The 14,953-nt window shown below is 45.0% G+C and overlaps 1 protein-coding gene across 2 annotated transcripts in view; it reads left to right on the top strand.

Moving 5' to 3' along the window:
• Positions 1-841: 841 nt before the first annotated feature.
• slc7a11 (solute carrier family 7 member 11) overlaps positions 842-14,953 on the top strand; it is a 195,422-nt gene continuing 181,310 nt past the window's right edge. The window contains exons 1-2 of one of the 2 annotated variants that reach the window (XM_088390002.1): positions 842-1,459; positions 11,321-11,447. In XM_088390002.1, coding sequence (XP_088246128.1) covers positions 1,201-1,459; positions 11,321-11,447 — 386 coding nt within the window. In that variant the 5' untranslated portion in view covers positions 842-1,200. The remainder of the gene's footprint in view (positions 1,460-11,320; positions 11,448-14,953) is intronic. The other variant, XM_088389996.1, reaches the window with a different exon arrangement.

Raw genomic sequence — 14,953 nt, 5'->3', positions numbered from 1 at the left:
TTTTGTGCGGAGAGGCATGTCTTTAATTGTCTGAATAATCTCGGTTTTGTTTTGGAAGCCCGAAAATAGGCACTCTGATATTTTAATGAATGAATCCTTCATGTACTCGCCATAGGTGAATGGTTTTCCACGCTTTATTATCTCCCGACCCGGCTGCAACAAAACTTGCAGCTGTAGTAGAGTTTGGAGATACAATCCACTTCTTGAAACAGTTTTTTCGTTCCTCAAATTTCTCCACCAGCACTGCGATTACACCTTTCCTCTCAGTTGCAACTGGGTGAACGGCAGCAAATTTAGCATACTTTAGCTGAAAATGTGGCTCCAAATTCCTCTCCTTGTTATTTGACAACTTCTCATAATCAAACATGCAGGCAATGCTTCAGCATTGGCAATGAAAGCAAAAAGTTCAGTCCATTCTTTCTTAAAGCCTCTGTTCTCATCAGCAAACTTTCTCTTTTTGCCTTTTGAATCCATGGCCCATCACTCACACACCTGTTTGTTTACAACTCACCTGTGCTGTGTTGCAGGCTATGACACAATTTTGCTATTTGGCGTCATTCTTCAATTTGGTATTTTTAATATATTTACAACTACATATATTTTTAAAGCATAATAATTGTTGTGTCATGATAAAAAACCATATTTAAAAAACCAACGACCACAAAAAAAAACATATTTTTCCATTTTCACGCATTTTTGCAAAAACTCCAGGGAGCCGCTAGGGGCGTGCTAAAGAGCCGCATGCGGCTCTGGAGCCGCGGGTTGCCGACCCCTGGCTTAGAAGAAAACATTTTTTTTCAATTCTCTCATGAACTACCCTCTCTACTTGCAATTCCACCTAACTGCCAGGGTACTGTTTGTTAAGGGAGCAATAAAACAAAACAAGAGGCAAAACTAGATTGAGCGTAAAGATGAACACACAAGGACAAAGTTTACATTTTAATAAAGCTGAAGAAGTAAAGAGCTGGTGTTAGAGGCCCGACGGGGAACTACTCGCAAGCTGGTAGGAATAACAATACGCTTACAGCAAAAGGAGGAGGGTAAAAAAAAAGAGAGATAGCTGGAGGGAAGAACTACCCCCACCCTGAATGGAATTTGTTCGTGGTTTTGTAACTGCGTTGTCACAAAGCCACATTGGCGTGGACCTCAGTTTGTCACAGTAATCTAATCCAAAGGAGAGTGTATATTTGGTATTGAAAGATGAATAGAAGGCCGTCCACAGAATACATTGACGCAGATGAAAATGGACATGAAATGCTTTCCTGTGAACCTCGGGGGGGTAAAGACAAAAAGGTGGCACTGGGGAAGAAGGTGACATTGCTTTCTGGGATTTCAGTCATTGTTGGGACCATCATTGGAGCTGGGATCTTCATTTCACCAAAAGGAATTCTTAAACACTCAGGCAGCGTTGGAATGTCTCTGATAGTGTGGGTTATTTGTGGTGTGCTTTCACTCTTTGGTGAGTTTGTTAACATCATTAATCTTTTCCATGTGTCTCGGAGCAAATATTAATTTGTGATGAACAGTTGGCAAATGTGCTCCTCTTGAAGTAGGAAAAAAAGCCTCAGATTATAGTACATACATAAAATGAGCATCTTAGATTAGATCACACGAGTCAAAATCAAGGTCTGAGGGCATGATCAAGCCTGTGATTTTTAAAGGGTTGAAGCAAACCAAGAGCTCTCTTTCATGAAATGCATTTGCTTTTTCAATTTGGCAGAAAGTTGTAGGAGAATTACAATTTTATTCACTTTGTTAAAGAAATTAATTTCTCTTGTAATTTTTCCCTCTTTTCTCCCCCAAAATAAACTAAATTAGAGCTGCGAGCACCTATAAAGGGCTGTTGCAGCCCTTGCCATGTTGGGGTACTTGCATGTTGGGAATGGAATTTGTGGCAAATAAAGTATGCCTGATTCAAAACTAATTTGATAAAGTATGACCTCTATAAAAGGCCAAAACCAACACAAAATTTTAAATTACATTTTAAAAAATTGGCTGACTTCCTGTTGAGTTTAGAGTGGGGTTTCAGAGAAATTTTGCAGGTCTTGGGCTGTCACATATGCCTCCAATTTTACATAGATATTGTTGAAAGCCTTCAACCGATGTATGATGTATGTGCCACGTTTCATATGTTTTCACAAATATTTAGACTTCAGACCATCAAAATCAGAATGCTGTCTTGCTTTGAGAAGTTACAACAAGCATGTGTTTCTATTTATATAACATTCGTCCAATAACTAACATTTCCCCCGTTTATCATATACAAATACACTATACTATACTATTTCCAGCTATATGGACCGATGTCCTTACAGTATTTAGTCCATTTATATCTTATAGTACAAGGTTACCTAAAACTACTACATTTCAGATGACAAAAAGTAGTGAAACTAAACATTTTATTTCAAATACTGACCAGAATTAAAAAATGTACAGCCAAAATAAACTAATAAAACTAGAGATGGTGATATTTACTGAAAATATTGTGATCCATTAAATGTTTGAATATTAAACATGTTTTCTGTCCTAGGTTTTTCATGAATTTGGGAAAATAATGGATGTCATTTTGAACAAGTTAAAAATTCATCTAACTATGAGTAACTTTTCCTCGTAGATTAATTTTTGTTGCAGTTTTTTTAAAAACGTTATTACTAATGTGAAATGTACATTTAAATTCAGATTTACTCAATAGTTAAATCAATATTATTTCTTTAACAACAACCTTGTGCTTTCTGTATAATTTCAACTATAGGTCTTAACATAGACTCAATGCTACAGCCAAACCATATTTCAATGTCCATCCATCCATCTTCTTCCGTTTATCCGGGGTCGGGTCGCGGGGGTAGCAGCTTCAGGAGGGACTTCCAGACTTCCCTCTCCCCAGACACTTCATCCAGCTCATCCCGGGGGATCCCAAGGCGTTCCCAGGCCAGCTGAGAGACATAGTCTCTCCAGCGCGTCCTGGGTCGTCGCCGGGGTCTCCTACCGGTGGGACATGCCCGGAACACCTCCCCAGGGAGGCGTCCAGGAAGCATCCTGATGAGATGCCCGAGCCACCTCATCTGGCTCCTCTCAACGTGGAAGAGTAGTGACTCGACTCTGAGTCCCTCCCGGATGACCGAGCTTCTCACCCTATCTCTAAGGGAGAGCCCGGACATCCTGCGGAGAAAACCCATTCCGGCCGCTTGTATCCGAGATCTCGTTCTTTCGGTCACGACCCATAGCTCATGACCATAGGTGAGGGTAGGAGCGTAAATCGACCGGTCAATTGAGAGCTTTGCCTTTTGGCTCAGCTCTCTTTACCACGACGGTCCGGTACAGAGTCCGCATTACCGCCGACGCTGCACCGATCCGCCTGTCGATCTCGCACTCCATCCTCCCCTCACTCGTGAACAAGAACCCAAGATACTTGAACTCCTCCACTTGGGGCAGGATCTCATCCCAGATCCGGAGAGGGCATTCCACCCTTTTCCGACCGAGGACCATGGACTCAGATTTGGAGGTGCTGACCCTCATCCCGACCGCTTCACACTTGGCTGCGAACTGCTCTAGTGAGAGCTGGAGATCATGGCCTGAAGAAGCCAATAGCACCGCGTCATCTGCAAAAAGCAGAGACGCGATGCTAAGGTCCCCAAACCGGACCCCCTCAACGCCTCAGCTGCGCCTAGAAATTCTGTCCATAAAAATTATGAACAGAATCGGTGACAAAGGGTAGCCTTGGCGGCGTCCAACCCCTCACTGGGAACGAATCCAACTTACTGCCGGAAATGCGGACCAAACTTTGGCATCTGTGATACAGGGACAGAACCGACCTTATCAGTTGGCTCGGCACCCCGTATTCCCGAAGCACCCTCCACAGAACCTCCCGAGGGACACAGTCGAACGCCTTCTCCAAGTCCACAAAACACGTGGAATGGTTGGGCGAACTCCCATGCACCATCGAGGATCCTGCCGAAGGTGTAGAGCTGGTCCACTGTTCCACGGCTAGGATGAAAGCCACACTGCTCCTCCTGAATCCGAGGTACGACCTCCCGACGCACCCTCCTCTTCTGAACCACTGAATAGACTTTACCAGAGAGGCTGAGGAGTGTGATTCCCCTGTAATTGGAACACACCCTCCGGTCCCACTTCTTAAAGAGGGGAACCACCACCCCAGTCTGCCAATCCAGAGGCACTGTCCCCGATGTCCACGCAATGTTGTAAAGGCGTGTAAGCCATGACAGCCCCACAAGGTATTCAAAGTATTCTCCCGACCGACTCACGACGTCCCGAGTCGAGGTCAGCAGCACCCCATCCCCACTGTAAACAGTGTTGACGTTGCACTGCTTCCCCCTCCTGAGACGCCGGATGGTGGACCAGAAGCCGTCCGGAAGTCATTCTCCATGGCCTCGCCAAACTCCTCCCATGCCCGGGTTTTTGCCTCAGCAACCGCCGAAGCCGCGTTCCGCTTGGCCATCCGGTACCTGTCAGCTGCCTCCGGAGTCCCTCAGGCCAAAACGGCCCGATAGGACTCCTTCTTCAGCTTGACGGCATCCCTTACCGCCGGTGTCCACCAGCGGGTTCGGGGATTGCCACCACAACAGGCATCAACGACTTTACGGCCGCAGCTCCGGTCGGCTGCCTCAACAATAGAGGCACGGAACATGGTCCACTCTGACTCAATGTCCCCCGCCTCCCCCGGGACGTGGGAAAAGCTCTGCCGGAGGTGGGAGTTGAAGCGCGTCCTGACAGGGGATTCTGCCAGACATTCTGAGCAGAACCTCACAGAGCGTTTGGGTCTGCCCGGTCGGACCGGCATCTTCCCCACCATCGAAGCCAACCCACCACCAGGTGGTGATCAGTTGACAGCTCTGCCCCTCTCTTCGCCCTAGTGTCCAAAACATGCGGCCGCAAATCCGATGACACGACTACAAAGTCGATCATTGAACTGCGGCCTAGGGTGTTCTGGTGCCAAGTGCACACATGGACACCCTTATGTTTGAACATGGTATTCATTATAGTAAATCCGTGTCGAGCACAGAAGTCCAATAATAGAACACCGCTCGGGTTCAAATCGGGGGGGCGTTCCTCCCAATCACGCCCTTCTAGGTCTCACTGTCATTGCGCACATGAGCATTGAAGTCACACAGTAGAACGATGGAGTCCCCAGAAGAAGCGCTCTCCAGCGTTTCCTCCGGGGACTCCAAGAAGGGTAGGTACTCTGAGCTGCCGTTTGGTGCATAGACACAAACAACAGTCAGGACCCGTCCCCCCACCTGAAGGCGGAGGGAGGCTACCCTCTCGTTCACTGGGGTGAACCCCAATGTGCAGGCGCCCAGCCGTAAAGCAATAAGTATACCCACACCTGCTCGACGCCTCTCACCTTGGGCAACTCCAGAGTGGAAGAGAGTCCAGCCCCTCTCGAGAGGGCTTTTACCGGAACCCAAACTGTGTGTGGAGGCAAGTCCAACTATGTCTAGTCGGAACTTTTCTGCCTCGCACACCAGCTCGGGCTCCTTTCCAGCCAGAGGGGTTACATTCCATGTCCCAAGAGCCAGCTTCTGCAGCCGGGGATCGGACAGCCAAGGTCCCTGCCTTTGGCCGCCGCCCAGCTTACACTGCACCCGACTACTTTGGCCCCTCTCACAGGTGGTGAGCCCATGGGAAGGGTGACCCATGTTTCCTTTTCGGCCAGACACTTGCCTTCGAGCCCGGCCTCCAGGCCTGGCTCCAGAGGGGGGCCCCGGTGACCAGCATCCGGGCGAGGGAAAACGAAATCAGTTCATGTTTTTCTTCATAAGGGTTTTGTGTGAGCCGTGCTTTGTCTAGCCCCTCACCTGGGACCCGTTTGCCATGGGTGACCCTACCAGGGGCATGAAGCCCCAGACAACATGGCTCCTAGGATCATAGGGGCACGCAAACCCCTCCACCACGATAAGGTGACGACTCACGGAGGGAATATTTCAATGTTGATTCACCAATTTTTGTGCGATCTGGGTTAAGCTGTTCTCATTTCAGGCTGGTTTGTATCATAAATGCATGAGCCAGTTCCTTTTTTCTCATTTGCTTTTTTTGTTTTTTCAATAAACATTGATAAAGAGTTTACAAGTGAAAGTTCTTTAAATATTTATTTCTCCACAGTACATTTTTTTAAACTCATTTATTGCACCACGGTAGAGTCATGACACAATTTTTCTCACGAGTAGGACTACATTTCTATGTCTCACTAGCTCCTAGTGAATTTTAGGAGAAAAACGAGAAAAATATTAGACAAAATATTGTGGGACGCCGGACCCACGTGCGTCATCGGGATCCACCCCAGTGTCGCCGGACCCGCGACCGTCGCCAGACCTCATCCCAGCGGCGCCGGACCCGTGGCCGTCATCGGATTTCGTCCTAGTGGTGCCGGACCCCTGGCCGCCATCGGAGCTCGTCTCAGTGACATCAGACTTGTGGCTGCCATCGGGCCCCACCCCAGCGTCGCCAGACCCGCGGCATCGCCGAGCCTCGTGCCAGCAATGCCGGACCCGCTATCATCGACCGGACCCATATCACGGGCCGGACCTGTGGACGCCGTCAGATCTCGTTCTACTGGTGCCGGACCCGTGGCTGCCGTCGGAGCTCGTCTCAGTGCCCCACCCCAGCGTCACCAGACCCGCGGCATCGCCGGGCCTCGTGCCAACAATGCCGGACCCGCTATCATTGACCACCAGAACCAGGCGTACTCGTACATTGAGGGAACTGTTGAAGCAGCATTTAGTTTTAATGAACATAATTCGAACGGCACGAAACTGCGTCTTGTAGTGAAAACTACTAGGCTATGCTAACCGTAAAAAGCTAACACTGCAGTATTGTGATCATTTTAAGTTATTCCCATGCACCTTTACTTGTAGGTTACACAATTAACGCAGATTTTATGTATTCAAATTGTTTTGCAACGAATGTTAAAGTTGAGCTTGTCCGACTGTTGTAGCGATTGAGATGTCTACCAGATGTGAGTGAACGCTGGCGCGACTTGCTGCCGCTGCTCACCGGTCATTTTTTTTTAACATTTTTGTTTGTCGTCCTCGACAGCACCTTATCATTTAGCACCCACATCAACAACATCATCCATTCCTCCTATTTCCACATCCGTAACATCAACTGCCTCCGTCCAACTCTCACTTGAACAGCACTGCCATCCTGGTCCACTCTCTCGTTACCTCCCGTCTGGATTATTGCAACTCCATCCTTGTCGGCCTCCCCTACAAACTGCAACTGGTTCAAAATGCTGCTGCTCGCATCATCACCAGAACCCCTGTCCATCATCACATCACTCCTGTTCTGCACCAACTTCACTGGCTGCCTATAAAACAGCACATTAACTATAAAATTCTCCTCCACACATTCGAGGCCATCCATAACCTCGCTCCTCCATATCTGTCAAACCTCCTCCACATTAACATTCCCACCCGGTCTCTAAGGTCTGCCTCCACTGTCCCCCCATTCCATCTGTCCACTATGGGGGCGAGAGTCTTCAGTTGCTCTGCCCCTCGCCTCTGGAACTCTCTCCCCCCTCACATTAGAAACATTGACTCCATTCTTCAGTTCGCATCCCACCTCAAAACTCACTTGTTTAGGCAGGCATATGTTTGAATCCATCATTCTGCTGCAGATGTTTCCTTGCTTTTATACTGTTTTTATATTTAATCGTGTATGCTATTTTATCTCTGTACGGCGACCTTGAGTGCCTTGAAAGGCACCTTACAAATAAAATGTATTATTATTATTATTTTCTTTCACTTGTGTATGGTATTTTATGTTTGTACGGTGACCTTGAGGGCCTTGAAAGGCGCCTTATAAATAAAATGTATTATTATTATTATTATCATTATAAAACTGAAACTCAAATGAGACTAAAGTGAGAGTCTCATTTTTTTTCCTGAGTTTTAAAAAAGATAGTTTCATTAAAACAGAAACAGTGGTGTTGAGAACGGATGGATTTTCTTCATCAGCAGAAAAATTCTTGCTTCTTTTTTTCCCTACGATCAATATCATTGGATAATTTTATATGTGCTTTTAAAGTTTTAACCCCGGCCGGGTCATACCAAAGACTATAAAAATGGGACCCATTGCCTCCCTGCTTGGCACTCAGCATTAAGGGTTGGAATTGGGGGGTTAGATCACCAAATGATTCCCGAGCGCGACACCGCTGCTGCTCACTGCTCCCCTCTCCCCCAGGGGATGGATCAAAATCACATGGGGATGGGTTAAATGCAGAGGACAAATTTCACCACACCCAGATGTGTGTGTGACGATGATCATTGGGACTTTAACTTTAACTTTAAAGTCAAAACTACGCTGAGACACTGAAACTGAGCGTTTTTTCTTAGTGAACTCTATGTGGCCACGTCACAGCCTTTTCCGAAAACTTATGATCATCTTTTTAGCTTCATGAGGGTGAAAACACTTTTCTGAGCAAATATGAAGAAAAACATCAAAGAATAATACATTTATTTCCTTTGCCCAGTAGGTGGCGCAACCACTATGATAAAAATATAAAAATCCTAGATGACTTGAGGCTTCGACTCATCAAATGTGTAAAATTTAGATCATGTGGTTTAAGTTAAAGCAGTTTTTGTAGTCAAGGCAATACCGTATTTTAAAGTAATTTCAGAATGGCTGATTTCCTTTTAAGTTTAGCATATGGCTCAGAGACTTTTTGTAGCTCTTGGGCTTTTTGTAAATGAAAGAAAATCATAGATCTAGGTGAAATGTTCAACCAGGCCTGTTTCATTAAAAAAAAAAAATTGCCAGCCTTGATGTGTGTTCAAACATTCATGAATTTCTGCTAACGTTTAGACCAGGGTTGGGCAAACTTTTTGACTGGCGGCCCGAATTTGGTTCTAACTTTTGATCGGGGGGCCAAACCAGGAGCAGAAATTCGGCACTAATGGAAATAGAGCGTGGAGTGCGCCGGGTCCGTACTACTTAGTACGTACACGCACTTGTGAGTGTGCACCGAGCTTTCTGACACGGCTTCCGGGAATGAATGTGCGGGCGGGCGCTTCCCCATCTATTGGGGAAACATACTAATTGCAGGGAAAATTACCCCCAAAAAAGTTCAATAATACAATTTATTCAGGTTTGGCAGGCTGGATTAAACGGCCCCGTGGGCCGGATGTGGCCCGCGGGCCGTAGTTTGCCCATGTCTGGTTTAGACCCTCAAACTAAGCATTAGAGATAGGGTGAGAAGCTTGGTCATCCGTGAGGGACTTGGAGTCGAGGCGCTGCTCCTCCATGTTGAGAGGAGCCAGATGAGGTGGCTAGAGCATCTCATTAGGGTGCCTCCTGGACGCCTCCCTGGGGAGGTGTTCCGGGCATATCCTACCGGCGGAGACCCTGGGGACGTCCCAGGACACGCTGGAGGGACTATGTCTCTCGGCTGGCCTGGACAAAGTGGCTGGGGAGAGGGAAGTCTGGGCGTCCCTCCTAAAGCTGCTGCTTCCGCGACCCGATCCCGTATAAGCGGGAGAAGATGGATGGAAATTAAGGCAGAAGTTGTACCAACTTGACCATGCGCCGTGACGTACATGTAAAGTCCCCCAAGTTAAAGTCCCAATGATCATCGTCACACACACATTTGGGTGTGGTGAAATTTGTCCTCTGCGTTTAACCCATCCCCATGAGATTTTGATCCATCCCCTGGGGGAGAGGGGAGCAGTGAGCAGCAGCGGTGCCGCGTGTAACACCTTATTGTTTTTGACAGTGCTTACGGTAATTTAGATAATGGACCAGTTCTAAGTTCGGCTATATTTGTAGTGGTGATAGAATAAGCAAAATAAATGACCACAGACCAAGGTTTGAATTGAACTGCCGGCTTATTTTAGTAGAGAAAATAGTTGACATACAATTTACAACAATAGACATACAATTTACATTTAAACTCAACGTTAGTTGAAGAAAATAATTTCCCTTTCAGTTAAACGTTTCAGTTTAAAGAATTTTTGTTTCAACCCGGGTTGTTTTATTAATTCTAAGATCTGTTTAGTTACCTCACTTTGTGTTGTTTGAATAACATTTAGTACAGGTAAGTAATTCAAAAGTAATCGTAAATCTAATTTGAGTTCGGTTAAAGCCACTTTTAAATTCCCACCATTTCACTGATTTTGTTCAAACCAATAAATATTTCAAAAACACCATTTCAGCATCATCATATATACAGTTCACAAAAGTAAAAGTGACAAAATGTACAAAACTCAAAACAATTCAGCAAAAGACTGAACGACTTTCAATATCCAGATGTCTCCATATCCCTTCGGTTGGCTTCTTCTGATTTTTCTGAATAGTCAGTCAATCCTTTCCGAATCCACTTCAGTGTAGCAGAGGAAAGAATGGATAGATCCTACCAGGTTCGATGAACAACGTCCAGTGAGTGCTCTCCACTCCTGCGTGAGAGACAATTCAAAGGCCTCTTTGGTGGCTCGCCATCTTGCGACTCGCACAAGAAATCAGCTTCGTTATTAGTTCAGATGTTTCTGAACCAACTCTCGTGAATCAAGTCCCGTTCCACATCCCGTATTTAGTGCACCTTCGTCGTCATCTGAAAAAGAACGGCGGGGAAAAAAAAGTAGAGTTTGCATTTTAGGTCACTAGGGTCTTTTCATTACGTCATCATGTCTCCTTCAAAATAAAAGTGAATGTTCACACTTTTACCATGTTAAGAAATACAAAACATTAATAAAATAATGAATTTGTATTGTTTTAATAATTTACAAGCTTTTAATCTGTGTTGGTCTGTTTAGAAGATATTTACAATGTACTTTATGACTGTTTTTATTAACAGGCTTTTACCTATGCGCTCAGGAATCATTTGGTGATCTAACCCCCCAATTCCAACCCTTAATGCTGAGTGCCAAGCAGGGATGCAATTGGTTTTTATAGTCTTTGGTATGACCCGGCCAGGGTTTGAACCCACAACCTTCCAGTCTCAGGGAGGACACTCTACCACTAGGCCATGTCATGTCTGTTGAATAGTTCTATATATATATTCCGATGGTGGGCAAATAACTTTCCCGCGGGGCCACATGAGACACTGGAACTGTTCTTGAAGGTCACACAAATATGCTATACATGATATTTGTCCAACATCCACAAAACAACAATAAAAACATGTCTACAGTGTGCATCATTTTTTTCTACATGCAGACTTTTTGATCACCAACCACTCTCATATTAGCCATGGCTAGATTAACATTAAAAAGTAGCAGTCTCAGTTGTGTTTGTGCAAAGCTTTACTGTAATAACAAATATACTTTGCTATAAAGGGTTTTTGCAAATCTGTAACCCTTGTCTTTTCTAGGAGCCTTGTCCTATGCTGAACTGGGAACTTGTATTAAGAAGTCTGGTGGGCATTACACATACTTACTGGAGGCTTTTGGTCCACATTTGGCTTTTATTAAACTATGGACTGATCTCATTGCTATCAGGTAATACGTTTTTTATTTATTAGACTATTATTTTTTTATTTCATGTTTGATATTTTCCCAACTTTGCACTTTGAAAGTTAATCCCATATCCAGAGCTGCCAACCTATTTGTGTTCACTTGAACAATTTGTCTGACTTTCCATTTTTACCGTTTTTCAAGAACATTATTGCCATGTTACCGTAGTATATTTTGTGATAGTTATGACTGTGTACTAAATTCGTCAAAATCATGGCGTTGTATTGAAGAAATTAATTTGCCTGGGCAACCGTCTGTCATTGTCATAATTTCAACATAAGTTCATCTGTGGCAGATCAAGCTGGACAACGACGTGCGTTACGATGCAGACTTTATTGAAAAGAGGTAAGGGGAATGTGGAGTGCTGGAGGTCCAGCTGGGTTGGTCTGACAGCGTTGTCGGGACGTGACTGGTGGGCAAGGGCGGCAGCGTCACGACTGGTCGCTCTCCCGGCGTGCCTGGCTGGCTGGAATCAACCTGACAGCAGAGGAGGGCGCAGCAGATAATCGTGGTCGGGGACAAGCAAGTGGTCGGGACAGGCGGCGATCAGAGCATGGTCATAAACGGGCAAGTGGTGAGGGCGGGCGGCAGGCAGAGCTAGGTTGTAAACGGGCGATCGATCAGGACGAGCGGCAGGCAGGACAAGACGGGTAAACGGGCAAGGTAGGCAACAGGAGTCATGCAGAGAGCGCGCAGTGAGCAACGGAGTAGCATCACGGGACAGATTAACAAGGAGTGGCTGTCATGACAGAGTTTAAATGAAGTTGAATGAGGTGCGACAGGTGCAGATAATTTACTTGATTGGGTGGGCGTGGCTGTGAATGACCGAATGACAGGTGACGCAGGTACATAACATCATCATTATCAATAATAGATTAACAATCATCTATCCTCACTTCCGTCCATCCAACTGTCGTCAGTCCATCAAAAAATAAATAAATAAATCATAATGACAGCTCATGGAGCTGTATTCCAGCCCAGTTCATTTATTTATGATGTCCGTGGCTCAGGCAATAGAGTGCTTCATTCAATAACCGGTGGGTCGACAGGTCGAACATAGCTGTGTCGGTGTAGTTGTGGCAAGACACTAAACACACCTTACCTTCAGTGCCACTCACAATGCCTCAGTATGAATGTTTGGTGGTGATTGGAAGGACCGTAGGCACACACAGGCAGCCACATTTCTGTGAGCCTGCTGCAGGGCAGCTGTGGCTATTCACGTAGTTTACCAACACCATAGGTTGAATGGTGAATGGTACTTTGAATACAGAATTCTATAGATAGGCGCAATATACATTATTATTAAAACTATTATTAAAAAATTAAAAAGATTGATTGATTATTAATCAACCTCATTTATCAACTAACTTATTCATTAATTTATCTATCATTTCTATATATTTTTTGTATTTGCTGTCTTTTTTAAAATAATGTCCTATAAGGTCCTATCTATCTTGGTGCTGCATAGATTACCGGTACCTTCCCTCGATATTTCAGCGTCAAAAACAGCTCTATACCATTTATTTATAGTACAGGTATATAACAAAATGGGGCCCGCCAACTTTGTCTTAAAAATAAGTATACTTACATACACATAGCCGCCTGTCTGTCTGCCTACCGACATTTGTGAAACGCCTTTACACCTCCTTTTGCATGTGTGCACTGAGCAAAAGTAAGAGAGGCACTTGCTTTCGTTCGACCATCCGCACCTAATTGAAAAGCATTACGCATGAATCGTCATACAGAACTTCGTGGAACTCTTGGGCAACAGAGTATGGTTATATTGTGTTGTGTTAATACCTACCATAGACAGAAGAGAAATGAACACGCATTGAGTAAGTTGGGCATAGACGATTGGTATTACCGAATTGGCCCAAATGTAAAACGACCCTGATTATAAGACGACCCCCTCTTTTCCAAGACTCAAGTTTGAAAAAACACATTTTGAACACCAAATTTAATTTTTATACAGAAAATAACATCTGAAACAAATGATTATAACGATATATTCGAGAGAAAAACCATGTTATTTTGACTCATTTAAATCATGCAAAAGCTGTCTATCGCATCTTAATATCTGAACATTTAAATATGTAAACTAAAGTGCAATCACATTTGTAAATGAATGTCTTCTGGTTTTTGAAATGTAAATAAACCAATCTACTGTGATAAAACAACAAAATGCGCAATAACTGCATTAACCATCAAAGTAAAGTCTAACTGTAACTGTAGTCTTGAAACAAATCTGAATAAGGTAAAAAATTGCAATAAAATAACTGCAACCGCTATTTTTATTTTTATTCTTCGTGACAGGGGTTCGCTTTGGCCTCGGGAGTTAAGTTCAGCATTCTCTTTGAAGATATCTGGCGCTATCTAGCGATGTGAATGGGTATAATGTGTAAGATGTAAGACAACCTCCACTTTTTCAGTCTTATTTCAATGCAAAAAACATCGTCTTATATTTGGGCCAATACGGTAGTTTTATACGCCAGAGTCTGACTGGCACGCACCATATTGAGTAATCCAACAAATCCTTCAATCTTTTTGATTGACTCTAGGTAGAAGAAGTTTGGACTTCTGGTTTAGGTGTTCTGTTTGAATTGTGATACTATTCGAGGCAATAAACTTTAACCTGGTGGTTAATTTGTCCAGAAATGTAATAAATACCGTTGAGAGCTTGCTTGCTTGCTTATGGTTGTCCATCAATTCGATTATTTGTGAGTCTGCTGATGTTTGAATAGTCAGATCCTGGATCCACAGGTGCAGACCGGGCATGTGAAGGAGGGGCTGGGGGGAGTAGGGGTGGCTTGGTGGCTTGGGTAACCCTAACCCTCTTCGCACGCTTTGCTGCACGATGTTGTGTGCGCTGTTCCTCCATATGATCCACTCCCTCTGAGGTCTCGGCAGGAAGCGAGTTCCTCCAGTGAAGAGGGGTTGATCCGGCATCACTTCAGGGTGGTCTTCATTTGATCTTTGAACCGCTTCTTCTGCCCACCAGCACTGCGTTGGCCCAGGTGTAACTGACCATAGAGGATTCCGCGTGGGAGTGTATGGCTGGGCATTCGGATGACATGCCCCATCTACCTGAGTTGCGTTGGGACTCCATGCTATGGCTGCTTGCCCTCTCCAGCACTTCTGTGTGCGGCATTTTGTCCTTCCATGTGATGCCAAGGATCTTCTGGAGGGATCTCACATGGAAGGTCTCCAGGCATCTCAAAAGGCGGCTGTAAATAGTCCATGCCACACATCCATACAGTGATGCAGTGATGCATACTGTTCTGTAGACCAGCACTTTGGTGTGGAGTTTGAAGTTCCTGTTCTGAAAAACCCTTCTCCTTAGGCGACCAAAAGATGCTGATGCTTGCTTGAGGCAGTTTTGGATCTTGTCATCCATTGAGCAGGTGTCAGACATTATGCTCCCCAGGTATTTGAAGGTTGGCACCGTGAGCAGCTATTGCCCTGCTGCTGTGAAAGTTATTGTTGGGTTTTGT

Source organism: Syngnathus floridae, chromosome 1, assembly GCF_059516105.1.
Source record: "Syngnathus floridae isolate MCC-2025c chromosome 1, RoL_Sflo_1.0, whole genome shotgun sequence".
Lineage (NCBI taxonomy): Eukaryota > Metazoa > Chordata > Actinopteri > Syngnathiformes > Syngnathidae > Syngnathus > Syngnathus floridae.
This window is presented reverse-complemented; position numbering and strand designations above follow the sequence as displayed.